This window comes from Dendrobates tinctorius, unplaced genomic scaffold, assembly GCF_039654945.1.
Source record: "Dendrobates tinctorius isolate UK_male_01 unplaced genomic scaffold, ASM3965494v1 ptg000030l, whole genome shotgun sequence".
Lineage (NCBI taxonomy): Eukaryota > Metazoa > Chordata > Amphibia > Anura > Dendrobatidae > Dendrobates > Dendrobates tinctorius.
This window is the reverse complement of record NW_027361698.1, coordinates 26365332-26388933: the sequence shown is the minus strand read 5'-3', so window position 1 is coordinate 26388933 and position 23602 is coordinate 26365332. Positions and strand designations below refer to the sequence as shown.

General features: G+C 41.4%; 1 protein-coding gene across 1 annotated transcript in view; it reads right to left on the bottom strand.

The window, feature by feature from the left end:
* Window positions 1-9410: 9410 nt before the first annotated feature.
* COL25A1 (collagen type XXV alpha 1 chain) overlaps window positions 9411-23602 on the bottom strand; it is a 288446-nt gene continuing 274254 nt past the window's right edge. Inside the window, exons 36-37 of the mRNA XM_073572140.1 lie at window positions 21303-21341; window positions 9411-10884 (exon numbers count right to left, since the gene is read on the bottom strand). Of these exons, the coding sequence (XP_073428241.1) occupies window positions 10882-10884; window positions 21303-21341 (42 nt within the window). The 3' untranslated portion in view covers window positions 9411-10881. The remainder of the gene's footprint in view (window positions 10885-21302; window positions 21342-23602) is intronic.

Below are 23602 nucleotides of genomic sequence, written 5' to 3'. Positions count from 1 at the left end.
TATTTTGATTGCTTAGTGATGCTAAGTGGTGCACAAAGAATATTGTGTTATAACCCAGAGAAACTAAACCACTTATATAGTCACTTATATAGTCAATTTATTTGGTATGGCAGGAGTGCAATGAGTTGTCAGGCCATATGCCTGTGGCCTAGTGCCAAGAGGGTTTGAGGTCTACAATCTTAGGTTAGCACCTTAGAGCCGGTTGTGGTGCACTATTAAGCCACACCAATTCTGCACAGACCACTGAATTTAGACTATGGATCCACCAGTGGACTACGTGGACCCTGACTGTAGATACTTAAAAGGAATAAAAGGCTCAGCATAATTCAGAAATAGCACCACTCCTATTTCTTGACTACATCTGATAAGATCATTTGTCTTATCCACTTTAATGAGAAGGCTGAGCTGCTAAGAGTGGCGCTGCATCTGGAAACAAAGTGAAACCTTTTTTCAGATCTCAGACATTATTATTAACATTCTATGTACAACTTTTAGCTAGTGAAGGAACTAAGCTTCTCAAATTAGGAGACATCACAACATTGGGCATAGTGACCATATTAAGGGTGCACATCAACCTTAGTTTGCCCTTGGGGTACAATATTTTAAAGTGTATCATTTACCCATCATTGTATAATTTAGATTTTACAAGTCTATTTGCACCCAACTTTATTTCTTCATAGTACCATGGTATATATCCAATGTGACAGGTTACAACATCGACCCTTTTCACAATAGCAGCATCATACTGAAAAGCACAGCCAAATATAACAAGTGTCATGCTGCATTCTGCAATACAAAAATCAACCTAAACAATAAAATCAACAGTGTTTTGTTTTTTAAAAAAAGGTACAAAAGTCAAAAATGAACAAAATATGTATACCTCAACATAAGAAAAAGGAATATACATACATCTCTCAAAAATGACAAAAATATACTACATTATATTCACGTACACATTTCCAGTATATGCACATGTGTCTGATTAGCTAACGTAGTGGCCTGCAGCCTGTTGCTGGAAAACTACAACTCTCATTATGCCTTCATAGCCCTAAAATATAATTGTAGTTTGACAACTGGATTGCTGCATTTTGCAGACTGCTAGCCATTTAGAAGACAACTGAACATAGAAAAGTAAGGTTTGTGGTCTACGATGCTTTACAGCTACGAATTCATTGTAAAGGAACCTGACAGATGATTTGTACTCTCTGAATTATGAAACTCCAACAGCGTTATTGCACCCAGGTATCTTTTAATCTGATATGTTTAAGAGAAAACATACTTTGAAAAGCCATCCTTGGACTGTGTGTCTTGACAGAGTAATCCAAGGTAGGTCCTTGGTGGCATCTCAACAGCTTCTCTGCAGAGACCAGTCAGTCAAGGAGAGAAGGTCAGAGAGAAACCTCTGTGGGCCAGCCTCAGTCTAGTTGGGATGCATAATCACTGTCCTGCTTTTCAATTTATGGTTTCTATGACATGACCGTATTAGCACATCCAGGCTCTGATTCAGGCTGCCCATGATTCGGGCATCAAGAATCTACTGTCAGATTTCCTATGACAATACCCCATTTATTTTTATCTGTTACTTTAGTCATGCGGTTGGCATCAGACATGTGTAAAAGTTATATTTATAGGTACTATCGTACTAAAAAGAGGATAATGCTGTTTAAGTGGCATCTTTTAAGAAGATTGAGGGAAGATTCAACAAATATAGAGCATGAAAATAGATTCACTCTGTGTCTTATTATACAAATGTATCGATACAGCAATGATTGACATCCTATAAAACATAAGATATGTCAAGGATTGTATTTAATATATCGGGATAACTTATTACAAAATATTTTGCTAATGAAATAGACGTCATTTTATGATTTTAAGCATATTCCAAAGAAGAAAAATAGAAGTGAATGGAGCCGAGTTGCAATATGAAACACAGCCCTTGGACAGTAATCGCACTATTTCTAGACATAAAACATTCTTTTCCCGATTTCAGATAGTCCATTAATATCATTCTATATAAATACATTTTGGGAGTCATGTTTGAAATCTTAGACTGCTAAATACATTTCAGTTACACTTTTTTTATTATGGATATATGTTGATTTGTATATTATACATTGAACAATGAGGAAACATAGCTTTTATAATATCATTATCTCTACAAGACCTTAAAAGATAGCTTATATGTGAGTGGGAAGGCAATGGATCCAAGGATGAAGTCAATGATGCAGTGTACTTAGAATAAAATATATTGGGAGCGTATAAGTAATCCTAGATACAGTGGCATGGAAAAGTTTAAGTACCCCCTGGTCAAAATTACTGTTATTGTGAACAGTTAAGGAAGTTGAAGATGAAGTAATCCCTTTTTTTCCTTTGTATTTTAGGCAAAGTACCTAGTATAACACTAATATCCGCTAGTAATATTATTGGCACTTCTTAAGTTTTGAACTAACACTATGAGCTCGAACCATGAGTACAAAGCATCGAGTTGAGAAGAGATCCATAATAAAAAAAAATGTTTTTATTAAATCGCAAATTATTAAAAACAGTAATAAGAATAAGCAGAAATGTCATATAGGGGTCGTTGGTAGGTGAAAAAAAATATTAAGCAAGGATAAGGTGGATGTTATTGCAAAATATCTAAATAGTACTGTGACATCATATGTTTCTCAATATCCTTAAAATGCACCCTGTTATAATGTAGTAGACACAAGCAGAAATATAGTAGATACTTTATAATATATTGGCCTATGGTTAATCAAGGAATGACCTCAAGAAGATGTGAAAAATAAAGGAAAATAAGAAGGGGTGTTAAATGATAGATATATATTGCTCAGAATAAATTTGTAATATTACCGGTATTTGAATAATTAATGTACATTATATTATAGAACTCTTATGCTGCAATGTGCAGACAAATAGGATAGATTTAGATCAATATACAACCCCCTAGGTTTGCCAAGATACATGTTCCTCGAGACTATGAGACCACCCAGGCAATAGATAAAGAAATATTTTTATATATAGTAATAAGGTGCTATGTGCAATTTTACCTTATTGACAGGGTGTCAATAATATCCCAGGATGGAATTCTCACTTCAGCGTCCCCTCACCCCGACGTGTTTTGCCGCCAGCTTCTTCCGGGTGTCTTGACAAACCTAGGGGGTTGTATATTGATCTAAAACTATCCTATTTATAAGGATAATGACAAACTTATGATGTTACAGTACAATTTAGATATTTTATAATAACATCCACCTTATCCTTGCTTAATATTTTTTGTCACCTAACAGCGTCCCCTATATGACATTTCTGCTTATTCTTGTTACTGTTTTTAATAATGTGTAATTTAATAAAAACTATTTTTTATTATGAATCTCTTCTCATCTCGATCCTTTGTACTCATGGTTCAAGCTCATAGTGTTAGTTTTTTGCTTAGTACCTAGTAGAACCCCCTTTAGAAAGCATAACAGCTTGTAAATGCTTTTTATAGCCAGCCAAGAGTCTTTAAGTTCTTATTTGAGTGATTTTTATCCATTCTTCCTAGGAAAATTCTTCCAGATCTGTAAGATTCCTGGGTCATCTTGCATGCACTACTATTTTGAGGTCTATCCACAGATTTTCAATGATGTTCAGATCAGAGGATTTTGCGGGGCATTGTAAAACCTTCAGCTTGCACCTTTGAGGTAGACAATTGTGGTAGTCAATTGCGGATTTTGACATATGTTTAGGATCATTATCTATTTGTAGATCCCATCTTCTCTTCAAGTTCAGCTTTTTTAAAGATGGTGTTACGTTTTGCCTTTGTTGAATTTTCATTGAATCCATTCTTCCCTCTACCCATGAATTGTTCTCCGTGCCTTTGGCTGCAACACAACCCCAAACCATGATTGATCCACTTCCACGGTTAATGGTTGGCGAGATGTTCTTTTCCTGAAATTCTGTGTTCTTTTTTCTCCACACATAACTTTGATCATTGTGGCAAAAGAGTTCTATGTTAACCTCATCAGTTCACAGGACTTGTTTCCAAAATGCATCAGACTTGTATACATGTTTTTGTACATGCTTCTTACACTGAATTTTATGGTGATGATGGTTTTGAGGTTTTCTACTGATGACTCTCCAATGAAGGCCATATTTATGCAGGTATCTCTGTAGAACAATGTGCCATAACTCCAGAGTCAGATAAATCTTTCTGAAGGTCTTTTGCAGTCAAGCGGGGTTCTGATTTGCCTCTCTAGCAATCCTACAAGCAGCTCTCACTGAAATTTTGCTTGGTATACCAGACCTTATCTTGACCTCCACTGTTCCTGTTAGCTGCCATTTCTTAATTACATTTTGAACTGAGGAAATGGCAACTTGAAAATGCTTTGCTATCTTCTTATAGTCTTCTCCTCCTTTTTGTTCTCCATCATTTTAATTTTCAGAATGCTATGCAGCTGCTTAGAAGAATCCATGGCTGCTGTTTTTTGACACAAGGCTAGAGGAGGCTTTTTTTTTTTAAAAAGCCGGGAGATTTGCATCACCTGGTCAAAGTTATCTGATCACACAAATCTTCAAGGGTTCCCAAAATTTTGCAATGGCCCATTTTCCTTTCTGTAATTTTTAAAATGCAAAAAATACAATATATATATATATATATATTTACCTAAAATACAAAGGAAATGTCATCTTTAACTCAAAGCCTTTTAGAGATCATTTCATCTTCAGCTTGCTTAACTGTTCACAATAACAGTAATTTTGACCAGGGGTGCCCAAACTTCTACATGCCACTGTGTTTGACCATCTTGGAGATAATTGTTTATAGACAAGTTTCCTGTATAGTTAAAAGAAATCATGAATTTGATTTACAAATATGTGAAAGCTATAGAGACCTTTCACAACTAAAGTACAAAATTATGCTTTTCTTTAGAGCACTGACGTTATGGAATCAACTCAAACACGAAAACCCAAGTAGTAAATTTCCTGTTATTTTTGGAATCATGGGAATTGGATACAGATGTAGACTGGAAATGCATACAGTGCTATTTATGGGGGATTTAAAGAGGAATGCTTTGGGGGGCGCAGCGCACAAAGGAAATAAACTTATTTGGATAACATAATAAACGATGACTGCAGTTCAGAAATGTTTTATACCTGTTTGTACAAGACAAATTTATTATTTTAACATATTTTCTACAGATGTGTTGCATCTAACTAGATGTACATTATACATTATATACTGTATATATATATATATACACTCACTGGCCACTTTATTAGGTACACCTGTCCAACTGTGTGTTAAGACTTAATTTCTAATCAGCCAATCACATGGCGGCAACTCAGTGCATTTAGGCATGTAGACATGGTCAAGACAATCTCCTGCAGTTCAAACCGAGCATCAGTATGGGGAAGAAAGGTGATTTGAGTGCCTTTGAACGTGGCATGATTGTTGGTGCCAGAAGGGCTGGTCTGAGAATTTCAGAAACTGCTGATCTACTGGGATTTTCACGCACAACCATCTCTAGGGTTTACAGAGAATGGTCCGAAAAAGAAAAAAAATCCAGTGAGCGGCAGTTCTGTGGCCGGAAATGCCATGTTGATGCCAGAGGTCAGAGGAGAATGGGCAGACTGGTTCGAGCTCATAGAAAGGCAACAGTGACTCAAATTGCCACCCGTTACAACCAAGGTAGGCAGAAGAGCATCTCTGAACGCACAGTGCGTCGAACTTTGAGGCAGATGGGCTACAGCAGCAGAAGACCACACTGGGTACCACTCCTCTCAGCTAAGAACAGGAAACTGAGGCTACAATTTGCACAAGCTCATCGAAATTGGACAGTAGAAGATTGGAAAAACGTTGCCTGGTCTGATGAGTCTCGATTTCTGCTGCGACATTCGGATGGTAGGGTCAGAATTTGGCGTAAACAACATGAAAGCATGGATCCATCCTGCCTTGTATCAACGGTTCAGGCTGGTGGTGGTGGTGTCATGGTGTGGGGAATTTTTTCTGGGCACTCTTTGGGCCCCTTGGTACCAATTGAGCATCGTTGCAACGCCACAGCCTACCTGAGTATTGTTGCTGACCATGTCCATCCCTTTATGACCACAATGTACCCAACATCTGATGGCTACTTTCAGCAGGATAATGCGCCATGTCATAAAGCTCGAATCATCTCAGATTGGTTTCTTGAACATGACAATGAGTTTACTGTACTCAAATGGCCTCCTCAGTCACCAGATCTCAATCCAATAGAGCATCTTTGGGATGTGGTGGAACGGGAGATTCGCATCAGGGATGTGCAGCCGACAAATCTGCGCCAACTGTGTGATGCCATCATGTCAATATGGTCCAAAATCTCTGAGGAATGCTTCCAGCACCTTGTTGAATCTCTGCCACGAAGAATTGAGGCAGTTCTGAAGGCAAAAGGGGGTCCAACCCCTTACTAGCATGGTGTACCTAATAAAGTGGCCAGTGAGTGTATATATATATATATATATATATATATATATATATACACATACACACACAGAGGGTGAAATAAGTATTGTAAACGTCATTAATTTTCTAAGTAAATATATTTCTAAAGGTGCTATTGACATGAAATTCTCACCAGATGTCGGTAACAACCCATCCAGTTGACACAGGCAAAAAATTCATACTATACATGTCCATAACTTATGCACAATAATGAGAAATGACTCGGAAAAAAAAATGAAGACATGAAGAAAGAGGTGCAAAAAGCCATGAACAGTCATGACACCGGCTGAAATCTATCAGTAATTAGAAAGCAATCCTGCCACGTAGGGAAAAAAAATCAGCTGGTTCAAATGATGGCCTATAAAAAGGTGTCTCTGTACAAGGTGCCACACAAGAAGCATCTGATGATGGGTAAAACCAGTGAGCTGTCTCAAATCCTTCGTGACCTTATTGTGACAAAACATACTGATGGCATTGGTTACAGAAGAGTTTCTAAACTACTGAAGGTTCCCGTGAGCACTGTTGAGGCCATAATCCAGAAAGTGGTACAAACATAATTTCATCATAAACCGGCCACAACCAGGTGATCCCAGCAAGATATCAGACAGAGGAGTGAAAAAAAATATCAGTAGTCCAAGAGCCAAAATACACTTACACAGAGCTACAGAAAGACCTGGAATCAGCAGGCAGCATTGTTTCAAAGAAAACTATTAGTTATGCATTCAACCTCTATGGCCTCTATGCACACTTATCACACAAGACTCCATTGCTGAACAAAAAGCAAGTTGATGCACGTTTAAAGTTTGCTCAACATTTAGACAAGCCTATGAAATATTGGGAGAATATAGTCTGGTAAGATGAAGCCAAAACTGAACTTCTTGGATGCCATAATACACACCTTATTTGGAGGCCAAATGGCACTGCATATAATCCCCAAAACAACACTATGCCAATAGTGAAGTTTGGAGGTAGGAACATCACAGTGTGGGGCTGTTTTTCCACATATGGTAAACTTCACAAAATTGAAGAATGGAGGAATGGATAAATGGACCTAAACATTCTTCATAAGAATCTCCTGCCACCTACCAGAATGATGAAGATGAAACGAGGGTTGACATTTCAGCAAGACAATGATCCCGAAAAATAATGCTCAACTGGCTACCTTGGTACCAAACCCCTTATTTTCTTTTAATGATCCCAAACATACAGCCATAGAAACTCTCAATTGGTTCCAGAGAAAGAAAATGAAGCTTCTAGAATGGCTCTGCCGATTACCTGACCTGAATCCAATAGAATATTTATGGAAGGAACTAAAGCTCAGAGTTCAAAGAAGGAGCTCACGGAGCCTTCAGGTTTTAATAGTGTTTGTATGAAAGAATGAACCAAAATCACAACTGATCAATGCGTGACTTGTTTTTCCATTCAGGAGGTGTCTTGAAGGTATTGTCACCAACAAAGGCTTTTGAACGATGTATGAAATTAATTTCAGTAAGCGTGTTCATTTCTTATTATTACAGTTAACATTAATTTATGGACATCTATGGTTTGATTGGGTTGTTACTGACATTGGGTGAGAATATCATGTGAATAGCACCTTTAGAAATATATTTACTTAGAAAATGTGTGTTAATACTTATTTCACCTGATGTATGCATCCCTTGGGAATTTCATCTGTGCATGATTCTTAGAAGGTCTCCGTACTCATCTATATTACTGCACCTGACAGACCAATGTGCTATATTATGGAAGAAACAGATTACATGGACCTCTGAAATGATGTGCCTTTTTATATGGCCTCTGCATCCCCTAGCTAGCTTGTAGAAAATGGCAAACTAATATAATATCATATAAACTTCATCAATATTAATACAGCAAGATTTCCATGAACTGCAATATTTTATGTAGGAGAGCATAATGAGAAAAACAAATTTCTATCATTGGTTTATAAATGGGTGTTACGTTATAGCAAAATATCACACATTTGTAAAAACCTGTAATAACATACATTTTTTCTTTGAGAATTAATATCAGCACATAAACATTTTTCTATATGTCTCAGCATTTTCAAAAAGAAGAAATTCCGTTGTTAACAAATCCTTTGATTCTTTAGTCAAAACCATGATCTGACTTGCAAAACTATACTCACAATTCAGCAAACCCAACACTGAGAATGTAGCTAGGTCACACAAGTCAAATCCATCCTGACCTAGTGAAGATATCTGGGAAGTGTATACTACGTGAATGTCCTCCCATCATCAGCAATGACATTTTTACAAACATGATATTGGGCTATGTTTGTTCCCAGGAAAAGTCATATACGATGGAAATTGCCCACTCTATGTACTTAGTGGAGATAATTAAGATTTATCTTAGTAGAAAACATCCAGCCCATTTGTTCTATAAATATGATAATGTCCTGCTAAAAATGTAAAAACCAGTATAATAATACCGTGCCACTGTAAATTACAGAACTGCTGCACATTCAAATGTAGCCAACATCTTAGTTAAATAATTGATTAAAAATAATAAAGAACACATTAGACCCAAACCTACAACCCTACTTCATTTTGGATAAATATGGGCTCAATCGGACTTCAAATGGGACAACCAAACCGGTTTCCTTAAAAAAAACGCAACTTTTCAAGCAATAGTAAGGATTTATAAAAACTGCTGCAAATTAAGGATAGGATGAGTATATTTTCTTCACTTGCTCTCATATGAAGAATCAAAATCAATGGCTTCCAAGTTGCCACATGGAAGAAAAAGCCTTGACTTGGAGATAGGAAATATTCCTTGAACATAGAACTGAGTTACAGCAGCAGACAATACACTTCCATTTGTCTCAAAGAAAAGACATTGGACGTGATACTACTACAAACATGAAACTGCAGACATATAAACCAATCGCATCTCCTGGGCCGTACAGAGACTTCTTGTCATCATCTAAAGATCCTATGTAACTTTGTGCTTTAATATCAACATCAGAATAGTAGTTCCCAATAAAATAACATCAGACTTTAACACCTACCGTATATGTTTACATGAAAAATACTTAATTCCAGAACCACAAATTAAGTTTTTGCCTTCAAGTGAACACAATGTTTTTTTTTGTATTTGCTTTTCTTTTTTTTTAAGTAGAATAAAACAAAAATAAACATTTTTTTCTGTAACAAGTAGTTAGACAGAGAATAATAATAAATTACATCTATAATTGTATAAGCAGCTATACTCTTAATCACTATTTTTTTGGAATATGCAGATAAACCGAAGTCACACAATAATGGCGTAACTGCTCTATGCACAACATCTAAGTGCTTCTGAAATATCGAAGCTGTTGGCGAGCCTTCCAGAGCAATAGTACAACAATAGCAAAAATAAGGCATGTCTACAGATTATCAGCATGTTAGGCGGTGGCACATAATGAGACCATTTGGCAATCCTAACACTGTATAATAAAGTTATGTAGCGCATTTCTCGAATGTAATAAAAACATTCTAATAACAAAAGAAACATGAACACAATATAGAATCTGATCCTGTCATATAGGCTCATACATGTTAAACATGGATATCAAACTCTTGTTATACAATTATGTATGCAGGATTTCCGCAACTATTTGGCTTCCTAGAAACCCCATGGTGAAGGAGTGTTTTGTGTGAGTACAAGATGTTTCCTTCATGGAGCTTCTCCACTCCCACAGGCCTTAGCCTTTTACACGACTCAACTCCAAGCTTTGTTGGATCTCAGGGACATATTCAGTAGCCATGATATGCCCATCTTCTACTTCCTTGGGGGCTTTGGGTAGCATGGAATGAAAAGATGCTGAAGACAATCAGGACCATTATGCCTCAGTAGAAGAATGACTTGGCAAGTAGGAGATTAAACATCTACCGATGGTTCTCCAAATTTACGCAAAGTTACTGTTATGTCAGCCTTATCTCTTCCGCACTACAAGCCATGGCGTCACTCCCTTAGAATGGATGAAAGTCAGAAAGTTCTAGTTAAGTAGCCTTAACGAGCAATCATCTAGCATGTGAGGTTCAACCACACCGCAAACTCTTAGACATGATTCATGCAAGCCATTAGTCTGTACAAATATTTGAAATGACACAAGTCATTGGTGCTATTTGGCATGGGTAGAGAAATGTAATGGACATTGTGCATCCGGTGAACTGGTCCCAGATAATCACCGAGTCTATGGACTTATGTTGATTAAGTAAAGCAACAAGAACAGGTATCTCTTCAGTCCTGGAGATTTCAACAGCAGTGATGACTACTGCCAAATAGCTTGTACAAGTGGGTAAAAGATGGACTTATGACAAGTAGAAGAAGGTGTATGTAAACATATGAAATCATTTTGTTTTTCTCTATAAATAGAAAGTTTGATTATATACAACTTCATGCTTGCATGGTTAGATTTGTCACTGCAAAGAGAAATAAAAATGCTGTTAGTAGATGTGCCATGCCTTCACAATTAAACACTGAAGCTGCCTGCTATGCACTTAATGGGGGTCATCCGGTCTTAAGGGGGCTTTACACATAGCGATATTGCCAGCAATATCGCTAAAGCGTCACCGATTTTGTGACGCAACAGCGATATTGCTAGCGATATCGCTACATGTGATACTTACCTCCGACTGGCTCCCCCGCTGGCTATCGCTGATCGCATGAGATCGGCCTAGTCCATTTCTCGTCGTCGGCTTCCTGCCGGCGCCGACGAACGAGCCATGGACGCAGGTGGAAGACGGACACCCTCGCTGCATCTGAAAGGTAAGTGCGACCGCCGACCGCTGCTGCATCGCTAGTGAGATCGGCCTGTTTGGCAGCTCACTAGTAACCATTTAGCGATGCACCAGCGATCCTGACTGGGTCATATCGTGGTCGGGATCGCTGGTGCATCGCTAAATGTAAAGGGGCCTTTAGTCTACTAGTCTGCAGTCACTCTACATGACATAGTGCACATAACATCACTGCAGACTTGTGGCCTAAGGCACGGTAACCCATAACTGTGCAGATATTGAAATATAATGGTATATAATATATATTCTACAGCATACTTCTATTATTTTCTCATGTTTGGCAACAAAGTTTTGGTTTACTGCCATGGGGAGAAACCAGAGTACAACAGGATAGGGATGGCACTGTGGCTCAGTTGTTAGAACTGTTGCTTTACGGAACTGAAGTCCTGGGTTCAAATCTCACCAAGGAAAAGATCTGTACACAGTTTGTATGTCCTTTGCATGGGTTTGTTGGTATTCAAACTACAGAATATATTAGCACTATACAAGCAAGAAATATAAAATTGAGTTCCCTGGCCAACCTTTATGTTTTTCCCAGATAATGACCATTGTTAGAGCCTTGATTTTTACAGGAACATCCCCCTTTAATTTATTGACCTTTCAACTGTCCCCAGGCCTTGTTTCCAGAAAGATAAGTTGTCATTTTGCAGCAGTTTAGTTACCTCTAGTGATGAGCGAGTATACTCGTTACTTGTGATTTCCCGAGCATGCTCGGGTGATCTCCAAGTATTTGGATGTGCTCGGAGATTTATTTTCTGTAGCCGCAGCTGCATGATTTGCGGCTGAAACACAGTAAAACAACGTATAAAAATACTCTGCGGTAAAAAAGTAACAGTAAAAAGCAAGTGCTAGTAAAAAGATAACAAAACAGGGTATTTGGTTGATACGCTTTTTGCAAAAAATGTATACTAACGTCAAGGTAACGCCATATCAGAGCAGTCCTTAACTGCTGATGTATTTAAGAACCTGATCATGTGTATAGTACCTATATGAGCAGGATTCAGATAGGTAATGTTTGATGTGGACATGCTGTAGAAGACGGCTTTTTATGTGCCTGGCCCACAAGGGAGGGGTGGAGATCTCCCTAATCTTGCAAAAACAAGAAAACTATTAAAGACAATCACATGGGCCATGCACAAAGTGAACAAGTCTGCAGGACAGTGTTCACACCACCAAAAGACTAAAACACAGAAAAACACAGTAATACAAACGTATAAAAATACTCTGCTGTAAAAAAGTAACAGTAAACAGCAAGTGCTAGTAAAAAGATAATAAAACAGGGTATTTGGTTGATACGTTTTTTGGAAAAAATGAATACTAAGCCACTCTACCAAACGTCAAGGTAACCCCATATCAGAGCAGTCCCTAACTGATGTATTTAAAAACCTGATCATGTATATAGTACCTATAGGAGCAGGATTCTGACAGGTAATGTGCGATGTGGACACGCTATAGGAGATGTACCTGTACCTGTCTGAATCCTGCTCATATAGGTAGTATACACATGAATATGCTCTCCACCCCTATGGGAGTGGAGACACGTCCATATTCATGACTTTAATGAGCGGTACCATGCGACCAGCACAGGAAGAAGACAGGAAGGGAGATGCAGACGCCGGGACTGAGATGTAACATAGCCTGATATGCAGACGTCAGGATAGTGAGTATCATGTCTCCTGCTCCTCCTCCCCCATCAGCTTTCTGGGTGTTTGACTCGTGTATAAACCGAGAGGGTCTTTTTCAGCCCAAAAAAGGGTCTGAAAAACTCGGCTTATACACGAGTATATAGGGTACGTACTCTTAGCAGAATTAAGTCTTGTGACTCGGCACAACTGTTAATACATGTAAATTGTTCTTGCCTGTAGCAGCTAATACAAAAATATACAGTGCTGTGCAAATTAATTGGGACAAAGCATTTTTTAAGTAAAATCGCAAGTTGGTTACCAGTCAGTGATTCAAACCAGTTTTAACTGCTTTGAACAGGCACTCACACCTGTACAAAGCAGTTAAAACTGGTTTGAATCACTGACTGGTAACCAACTTACGATTTTACTTAAAAAATGCTTTGTCCCAATTAATTTGCACAGCACTGTAATATATTGCTTTTTATGAAGTTTATATAAAACAGCAAATTATTCTGCTCCTGTTATTCAGCCTTTGTACCTTAATCAATAGGTCACAACACAATATTGTGCCCCCACACAACTCACCACATAGTATGATGTCCCCACACAGCCCCTCAAACAATATGATCTTTCTACACAGTATGATGTCTCCACCGAGACCCCACAGAGTATAGCCACACACAGCCCCCTAGACAGTATGTCCTCACAGAATGATGTCCCCAGAGAACCCTACACAGTATGATGTCCCCAGAGCGCCCTTCATGCAATATATAGCCACACAGCAAGTCCACACAGTATGATGTCCCTACTTAGTATATCTCTACAAAGCCCCACATGCAGTCTATTCCCACACAACCCCCTTCACAGTATGTCCTCACAAAGCCACCTACACAGTATGCTGTCATCACACAGCCCTCCTTACATAGTATTCCAATGACTTGCAAAAGTATTCACCCCCTTGGCAATTTTCATGTTTTGCTTCCTCAACCAGGAACTACAGGGCTTTTTAGGGTTTGCATCAGTTCATATAAAGAACATGCCTACAACTGTAAACATTTGGCTTTCTTTTTATTGTGAAGCAAACATCAGGACAAAATTACTGAAAACTTCAGTGTGCTTAGCTATTCAACCCCCTAAAGTCAGTACTTTGTAGAGCTTGCAGTAATTACAGGTACAACTCATTTTGGATAAGTCTCCATGAGCTATCCACTTGGATTCTTGCCCATTCCTTGAGGCAAGCTGCTCCAGTGCCTTCAAGTTAAATAGTTTGCTCTGGTAAACAGCAATTTTCAAACCTGCTCACAGGCTATCAATTGCATTAGTCTGGGCTTTGACTAGGCCACTCCAAAGATTTACATATATATATAAAGTGCTCTCAGTGAGAGAAACAAAATAGGAATCTTGTGGGTATGATACCTTTTAAGATTTACATGTTTCCCCTAGTGTTGCTTAAGCAGTGTGCTTTGGGTCAGTGTCTTGTTGGAAGGTGAATCTCTGTCCCAATCTCAAATCACTGACACATTGAAAGAGGTTTTGCTCAAGAATATCCCTGTTACTTTGCACCATCCATCTTCCCCTCGACTCAGGCCATTTTACCTGCCCCTGCTGCCAAAAAACATCCCTACAGCATGATGATGCTATCACCATCATGAGCTGTGTTGGATTGGCACCAGACATAGGGTTACTTTGGTGGCCAAAAAGTTCAATTTTTGTCTCATCTGACCATAACACCTTCCCCCATACATTTGGGGAAGCACCCACATGTCTTTTGGCAAACTCAAAACAAGCTTTACAATTTTTGTATGTAAGTAAAGGCTTTTCTTCTGCCAAATCTTCCATAAAGGTCATATCTATGAGTGTATGGCTTATTGTGGTTGTATGTACTGATACTCCAGTCTCTTCTTCGGAACTCTGCAGCTCCATCAAGGTTACCTTTGGTTTCTGTGCTGACTCTCTGACCAATGCCCTCCTTGCCCGGGCAGAGAGTTTTGGTGGGAGGCCCTCTTTTGGCAGTTTTGTTGTGGTACCATATTCTTTTTATTTGATGATGATGGACATGATGGTGCTCCAGAGGATCATCAGCTATTGGGAAATTGTTTTTATAATACAACCCTGACTTCTCAACAACTTTGTCCTTGACTTGTTTGGTGGTCTCCTTGGTCTTCATGGTGTTGTTTGGTTAGTGGTGCCTCTAGCTTAATGGTGTTGTGGCCTTCCAGAAAAGGTGTGCATACACTGAGAGATCACGTGATACTTAGATTGCACACATATGAACTTCCTTTCACTAAGCATGTGACTTATGAAGGCAATTGCTTGCATCAGAAATTTCTAGGGGCTTCATCGCAAAAGGAGTGAATACATATGCACATAACAATTTTTAGTTATTTGATCCAATAAAGTTAATTTATGCCTATGTTTTTCTCACTTCACCAACTTCGACTATTTAGTGCTGATGAATCACACACAAATCGGATTAAAAAAATATTTTAACATAGGTTGTAATGTAACAAAATAGATAAGGCAAGGGGGTGAATACCTTCACAAGCCACTGTATATCCCTACACAGCTCTCATGCAGAATGATATTGTCACACAGTCTGCTTGCACAGTATTATGTCCCCACACAGCTCCCCACATAGTATGATGTCCCAAAAAGCCCTCCTCACACTATGTCCCCACAAACCTCCTCACACAGTATAAGGGTCTCACACAGCCCCCCATACAGTATGATGCATGCACAAAGCCTCCTGCACAGTATGATGTCCCCACAAAGCCCTCCACACTGAATGTCCCTATACAGCATGATGTCCTCACAGAGCCCTGCACACTGCAAATCACAACACTGTATGATATCCTTTAAACAGTATGTCACCTCAGAGCTGCCTTCCCACTACGAGTTATGATGTTCTCTCACAGCCCCCTTACATGGTGCAATATCCCCAGCCAGCCCCCCATGTGGAATGATGCCCCCACACAAGCCTTAGGGCACCACATGAAGTCTCCACAGATGCCCCTTAGGGCACAACATGATGTCCCTAAAATTTCCCATGTCCTCTGAATTAGAACATGCAAAACAGCTGCTCACTAGAGTTGAGCGACCTTGGTCGGATCGGGTTTCATGAAACAAAATTTGTTTCAGATGAAACTAGGGCAAAAAAAAGTTGGAGTTTCATCCGAAAACTGACCCCAATGCAAGTCGATGGGAAATAAAAGTCAGCATTAAGCAGATGGCATTCATTCACTCAATGCTGACTTTTAATCCCCATTGACTTGGGGTTGGGCTTCGGACGAAACTCCGACTTTTTTTGCCCTAGTCGGACCAGTTTCATCTGAAACAAATTTTGTTTCATGAAACCCCATCTGACCAAAGTCGTTCAACTCTACTGCTCACCTCACCTCATTTCCTCACTGCTCTGGTCTGTGCTATGTATTGAGTTACAGCTCAAGCTATGTAGTGATATCATCGCGCCTGCTGCATTCTCAGACGCAGTGGCTCAATGATGGAAGAGGGAATAATGGTATCCAAAGAATTTATATACTGGTGAAAGTGAAACGCTGGGCTGGGTGCAGCCGCTTAGTGTGGGCACCACTTAATCCAGCCTTTTGGCTGTCTCGGTCTGCAGGCCGCACAGGAACACCCAAAGGGCCGCATGTGGTCAGTGGCCAAACTTTGCCAAGGTCTTTATATTTATTAATTTATATAGTGCCAATATATTCTGCAGTGCTGTACAGAGTTGATATTCACTCTCACTCTAAATTCCAAGTTAAAGTAGTCTAGTCTTTTGCTTAAAGTCTGAAGTTGCCATATGTGAATTTAGTGAGGCTGCACACGTCTAGTCGGAATGTGGCTGGAAGTACACAAATCACATACAGTGGCGGATTATAATGAGGTCAATTTGGGCAGTTGCCCCGGGCCCAGAGGGGTTAAGGGGCCCACAGCCCAGGCCAGTAAATTGCCCCATTATAATCCACCACCGCGCAGGGCCGGATTATAGGCAGAGCAGGCGGGGCTTCAGCCCCGGGGCCCCCACCACAAGAGCTTCTAAGGGGGCCCCCACCACATTCCTGCTGGCTGCTGCAATGGCACTCCATCTTCTCCCCACCTAAAAGTGAGTGACCGTGGGGGCGGCATTATGTGCTCTGCTACCAGCAGCATCTACAAGTAGCGTGAACGCTGATGCTGCTGGTAGCGTGCAAAGGCTTGTGATGAGATCACAGGAGGTAAGGTGTCAGGGCCCCCGATCATGTGACCCCTGTCTCCTCCCCCTCCTGTGACCTCATCACAGGTCCTGTGCGCACAGAGCACTGAGAGCAGCCATGTATGTGGAGTGCGGCTCTGCGGGTGGAGGTCGGTGCCGGAGGCTCCATTATTCTCTATGTGGAGTGCGGTTCTGCGGGTGGAGGTCGGTGCCGGAGGCTCCATTATTCTCTATGTGGAGTGTGGCTCTGCGGGTGGAGGTCGGTGCTGGAGGCCCCATTATTCTCTATGTGGAGTGCGGCTCTGCGGGTGGAGGTCGGTGCCGGAGGCTCCATTATTCTCTATGTGGAGTGCGGCTCTGCGGGTGGAGGTCGGTGCTGGAGGCTCCATTATTCTCTATGTGGAGTGCGGCTCTGCGGGTGGAGGTCGGTGCTGGAGGCTCCATTATTCTCTATGTGGAGTGCGGCTCTGCGGGTGGAGGTCGGTGCCGGAGGCTCCATTATTCTCTATGTGGAGTGTGGCTCTGCGGGTGGAGGTCGGTGCTGGAGGCTCCATTATTCTCTATGTGGAGTGCGGCTCTGCGGGTGGAGGTCAGTGCTGGAGGCTCCATTATTCTCTATGTGGAGTGTGGCTCTGCGGGTGGAGGTCGGTGCTGGAGGCTCCATTATTCTCTATGTGGAGTGCGGCTCTGCGGGTGGAGGTCGTTGCTGGAGGCTCCATTATTCTCTATGTGGAGGTCGGTGCTGGAGGCCCCATTATTCTCTATGTGGAGTGTGGCTCTGCGGGTGGAGGTCAGTGCTGGAGGCTCCATTATTCTCTATGTGGAGTGCGGCTCTGCGGGTGGAGGTCAGTGCTGGAGGCTCCATTATTCTCTATGTGGAGTGTGGCTCTGCGGGTGGAGGTCAGTGCTGGAGGCTCCATTATTCTCTATGTGGAGTGTGGCTCTGCGGGTGGAGGTCGGTGCTGGAGGCTCCATTATTCTCTATGTGGAGGTCGGTGCTGGAGGCCCCATTATTCTCTATGTGGAGTGTGGCTCTGCGGGTGGAGGTCAGTGCTGGAGGCTCCATTATTCTCTATGTGGAGTGCGGCTCTGCGGGTGGAGGTCAGTGCTGGAGGCTCCATTATTCTCTATGTGGAGTGCGGCTCTGCGGGTGGAGGTCGGTGCTGGAGGTTCCATTATTCTCTATGTGGAGTGCGGCTCTGCGGGTGGAGGTCGGTGCTGGAGGCTCCATTATTCTCTATGTGGAGTGTGGCTCTGCGGGTGGAGGTCGGTGCTGGAGGCTCCATTATTCTCTATGTGGAGTGGGGCTCTGCAGGTGGAGGTCGGTGCTGGAGGCTCCATTATTCTCTATGTGGAGTGGGGCTCTGCAGGTGGAGGTCGGTGCTGGAGGCTCCATTATTCTCTATGTGGAGTGCGGCTCTGCGGGTGGAGGTCGGTGCTGGAGGCCCCATTATTCTCTATGTAGAGTGTGGCTCTGCGGGTGGAGGTCGGTGCTGGAGGCCCCATTATTCTCTATGTGGAGTGTGGCTCTACGATTCGTGACCCCCGTCACGTGACGAGGGGGGCCCACAGAGTCTGAACTGCCCCGGGCCCTGGCTACCCTTAATCAATCCACCCCTGATCACATACTTCCCATTACATCACCACCTGCACTTGCCATCAATACCAGAGAATCCTGACAGCATGCAGAGCATATGTTAAGATTCAGACATTTGCAGTTGCATAAATTGACTTTAGACTTTTAGAAACAGACTGGATAACCCCTTCAAACTAACAGAGAAACTTCCATTTAGAAATGAGTTGTTGGTTTAAGGAGCTGATCATCATGGGTGCATTTAATTGAACCTCTGGTAAACAGTTAGTTTTGCGTGAATGACTCAGGTCCTCCAGAATGTGAGCTGCTTTTACCAAGTAGCTCTCCATTCTGTATCATTAAGGTAGGGGGCACTCTTTAATTATGAAACAACTTGTTTTCGGTAGCTAGATCTATCATACTAAAGTCTATAGCTACATCTACTTCCAGATTTTTCTCTCTAAAATGGCCTAGCTAGTTCATTTAGGGATTATGTTATTGCTATTTGAGTTTTCTACAGTATTTATGTAATTTAGACTATGCTCTTCTGTATATACCATATTAGTTATATTAAACTACAGTAACAGTTTTATCATTTGTTTTCTGCATTAACACCATAATTCTTAGGAAAACTGCATATACTATGGTGACACTGAGACTTGAGAAAATGATTAGACACTGTCCTCCGCTAGATACACAATAATACCATGCATAAAAAAACAGGTTTCTGAAACCTTTTATGTTTTTTTTACATTTGTGATGGCATCAGCTAGCGTTCGTTGAGACTTGGGGTGCCACATGTCTAGGATATTGTGGCATTTCTTAAAGGGAATCAGTTACTTCCCAAGACAGAATTACAGTATTTACCTGCAGATATCATGGTAATCTGCAGGAAACTTGCGTTGAAATTAAGCCTGGCTGGTTTACTTATATTCTTCCTGCAGCCGCTGGCTCCAGTCATCAGGGCGCTGCATGGAGCTGTTAATCACCACTCTCTATACAATGAGTGCGCTGTTATCACCTTCCCCTGCACCCTCACTGACATCCTGCTCTGTAGACTCACATCCAGGAAAGTGATTATGCAGAGCCCACTTTATATAGAACGGTGAATGTACCAGCCCCGTGCACCGCCCCCGATGACTGGAAGCCAGCAGCTGCAGGTAGAATATAACTTCATTTTTTTCTTCTTCCAGAAAACCAACCAGACATGATTTAAAAGCTATTTACCAGAAGATTATCTCTAAAGCCCCCGTCACACATAGAGATCTCGCTAGCGAGATCTCTGCTGTCACAAGTTTTGTGACGCAACAGCGATCTCACCAGCGAGATCGCTGTGTGTGACAGCAATCAGCAACCGCCCCCCCTGCCGGTTATCGCTGATAGTTCCTGAAAGGTCAGGACTTTTTTTGGTCGTTGGTCTCCCGCTGGCCAGCACACATCACTGTGTGTGACAGGCGGGAGAGCAACGACCAGCGATCAGCGCGCTAGTAACCAAGGTAAACGTCGGGTTTCTAAGCAGCGCACGGTGCTTAGAAACCCGATGTGTACCTTAGTTACCAGCGCGCTGATGCAGGGAGCTGGTAACCAAGGTACACATCGGGTTTCTAAGTGACGCGCACCGCTTAGAAACCTGATGTGTACCTTAGTTACCAGCTCCCTGTATCAACACGCTGGTAACTAACGTACACAGTGACGCCTCCTGCTCGGCGTCGCTGGTGCTGATCACTGGTGAAGCTGCCTGTTTGACAGCTCACCAGCGATCATGTAGCGACACACCAGCGATCCTGACAAGTTGATATCGCTGTTGGGATTGCTGGTGAGTCGCTATGTGTGGCAGGGCCCTTAGGCTAGTTTTACACTAGCGTTCTTGGGCGCAGCGCAGGGCCGCCGGCAAGCCCCACCCCTGGCCGCGCCCCCTCCGGTCAGTTCCTCCTCTGATCACATGAGGCTGCATGCAATCAGCGTATCCTATATTTAGCGTTGGCTACGCTGATCGTGCGCTGACCATGCGCTGGTCTGATTTTGCTGGCGCTGCGCCCTTTTGGCACTGCACCCAGCGCACAAAAACGCGCTGTGTTGCATTTTTGGGCTCTGGGCGCGCCAGCAAAATCATACCAGCGCACGGTCAGCGCATGGGCAGCGTACCCTACACTAAGTATAGGGTACGCTGATCGCATGCAGCCTCATGCGATCCTAGGAGGAGCTGACTGGAGGGGGCGCGGCCGTGGGTGGGGCTAAGCGGCGGCCCTGCGCTGCGCCCGAGAACGCTAGTGTGAAAGTCTGTAGGTAAATGCCATATTGGGAGGTGATAGGCTCTAATTAAACTGTATGATGTGATTTCTTGAGAACTGAGATATTTAATAGACAGGTCAATACAATTTATTTTTTTACTTAGATTTTATGAAACTTGGATTATGCAACATTGCCACTTGCATGGTGCTACATCTATATTGTAACTTTACACACAAGTGGGAACAGCACACATCTCCTACTAACCCTAACCTAAGATGTTCAGTCTCCTGTCCCCAATATTAGAGTCTCAACATACAATAAACTAAATCATGCAATAACATATTTGATTATGCTTATTAATAACACTAAAATGAGCATGTCCTGATGTAGTGCACATCTCCTATAGTGTCCTCACCTTCTGCCAGCAGCCGGGCATTGGAAGTCCATCTGGTCCCTGTTCAAGCACACAAGAATATAAAAGATGCCAAGGTTACACAAGCTGCATACATCAGTGCCAAGATATGGGTGAGTTTGCTACTTTTCAAATGTATTATCACTTAGCCATACTGATAGTTTTGAAATAAACACATTTGAAAATATCCTTTACAGGGAACTGAAGATCTGCAGACACTGGGTAATCTACATGTAAATAGCGCTTAAATCCTGAGTAGCTGGCTTACAGGGAGTGCGGCTAAAGGGAGAAAAAAAGTTTTAATCTTCCTGTAATCGCTCTCTCTGAGTTACCGGGGCAGTGCTGTGACAGCCTGCTCTGCACCATGTGTGTGCAGCATATTTGTGCAGAGAAAGATGTCAAAGTTGGGGAGTAAATATAGCCACGCTCACAGCATAGTCACTCAACTGCTTCAATCTGGTGACTCGGAAAGAGCAATTATAGGGTGATTAAAACTTAATTTTCACCCTGTGGCCACACTTCCTGTAAGCCAGCTACATATGATTTAAAGTAAACCTGTGACCACGAATTCCGAAATGAGATAAGGCTAGTGCCTGTAAACCCTCATATACAGCATTTTAATATGCTGTATATATATACCCCCAATCCAGCCTGAAAGACAAGGAGACCTTTTATTATACTCACCTACGGGGCGGTCCAGTCCGATGGGCGCTGCTTGTCTTGATCCAGTGCCTCCTCTCTTCTTGCGAGCAAAGTACTGCAGTGCGCATGCGCACGAAAAAGCAAAAAAGTGGCAACACATGCACAGTGCAGAACTTTACTCTGCCCTCGACAGGGTAGAGAGAGATACGCCTGCGCAGGAGTGCGATGCCAGAGGACACTGTGTGGATGATGTAGGACACGTCATCCACATGAAGCAGAAAAGGAGGACAGGATTGCAACAAGAGAGGAGGCACTGGATCAAGGCCAAAAATTCCCATCGGACTAGACCACACCGCAGGGGAGAATAATAAGGTCTTCTTGTCTTTCAGGTTGGATTGTGGGCATATATACAGCATTATAGTATGCTAAATATTTGGGCTTACAGATACTGGCCTTACCTCATATGGGAAAAACCTGGAGAAAGGTTCCCTTTAAATGCTATTTATCTCTACATTACCCCTATATCTGTACGTATATAACATTTCTAGACATGTCAGGTTCCCTTTTAAGGCAGACCTATTGTTTAAATTAGAATTTTATTCTAAATGTAGTTACAAAATATTTATTTCAGTTTTCCATATCACTATCTATATTATAAAATGCTGAAATCTTTTTTCTATGCGTCTCAACACTGCATAGTGCTCACTAATCGCCATGTAATCGGCAAATGAGTAGACAGAAGTAGTAAGAAAGTGCTTCTATCTCATTCTCATGGTCCACAGTTGTGTTTGACAGCCAGGGATCAGAACTTCACCTGCTCGATTGCAGGTGCATTAAACATGCGCCATAATTTTACAATGATACGGGGTTACAGCCTGTAAATTTGCATTGCTTGGTCATTATCTGGTTAAACAATAAATAATTAATAAGTACCTATGCTAGTATCGGAAAGTCTTAGAGTATGTTCTCTTATAATCCTAATACAAATCTCCCATTCTTTACTAGTGTCGTCCCTGTTACCAACCAGATATGAATTAAGATGAATCTATATAAAAGATTGATTCTTTTGCTTGGAATCAGATTTTATTTTTTAACACTGTCACTTATAGTCTACTGAATTATGCCAAAGCTGCTAGGACACCAGTTCCTATTCATCATGCTCCCATTTTGTAAGAAATATACATTTGTGAAAATAATAATAGTTTATAGTAACAGTACCCTTTACACACATTGTTATGATGATGACAAACTTTGTGATATAATTTTTTGCTGATTTTATTGTACATTATTTAAAGGGTTTATGTCAGTAGGATCAACCCTCCTAAGCTGTCTATAAGGGCATATAAATCATAGGAAACTGAATAAAATGATACCTTGATATATATTATTCCAAAGAAACCCTCATTCTTCTTAACATGTAAATTAGCTATTAATATCTATGGGCAGGACACAGATCTGCATGAGAATCTGCTCCAGAGCTTATTACAACTGAAAGGGGGCATTACCATTGTGAGGCATGTAATGACTGACAGTGTGCTCTCCTGATCCACATGTCTCACACTGGTAACACTCACTTTGATTAAAATTAAGCTCTGGAACCATATTCTCAGTGAGATATATTTTCAGCCCATAGATGTTAACAGCTCAGTTTACATACTAAA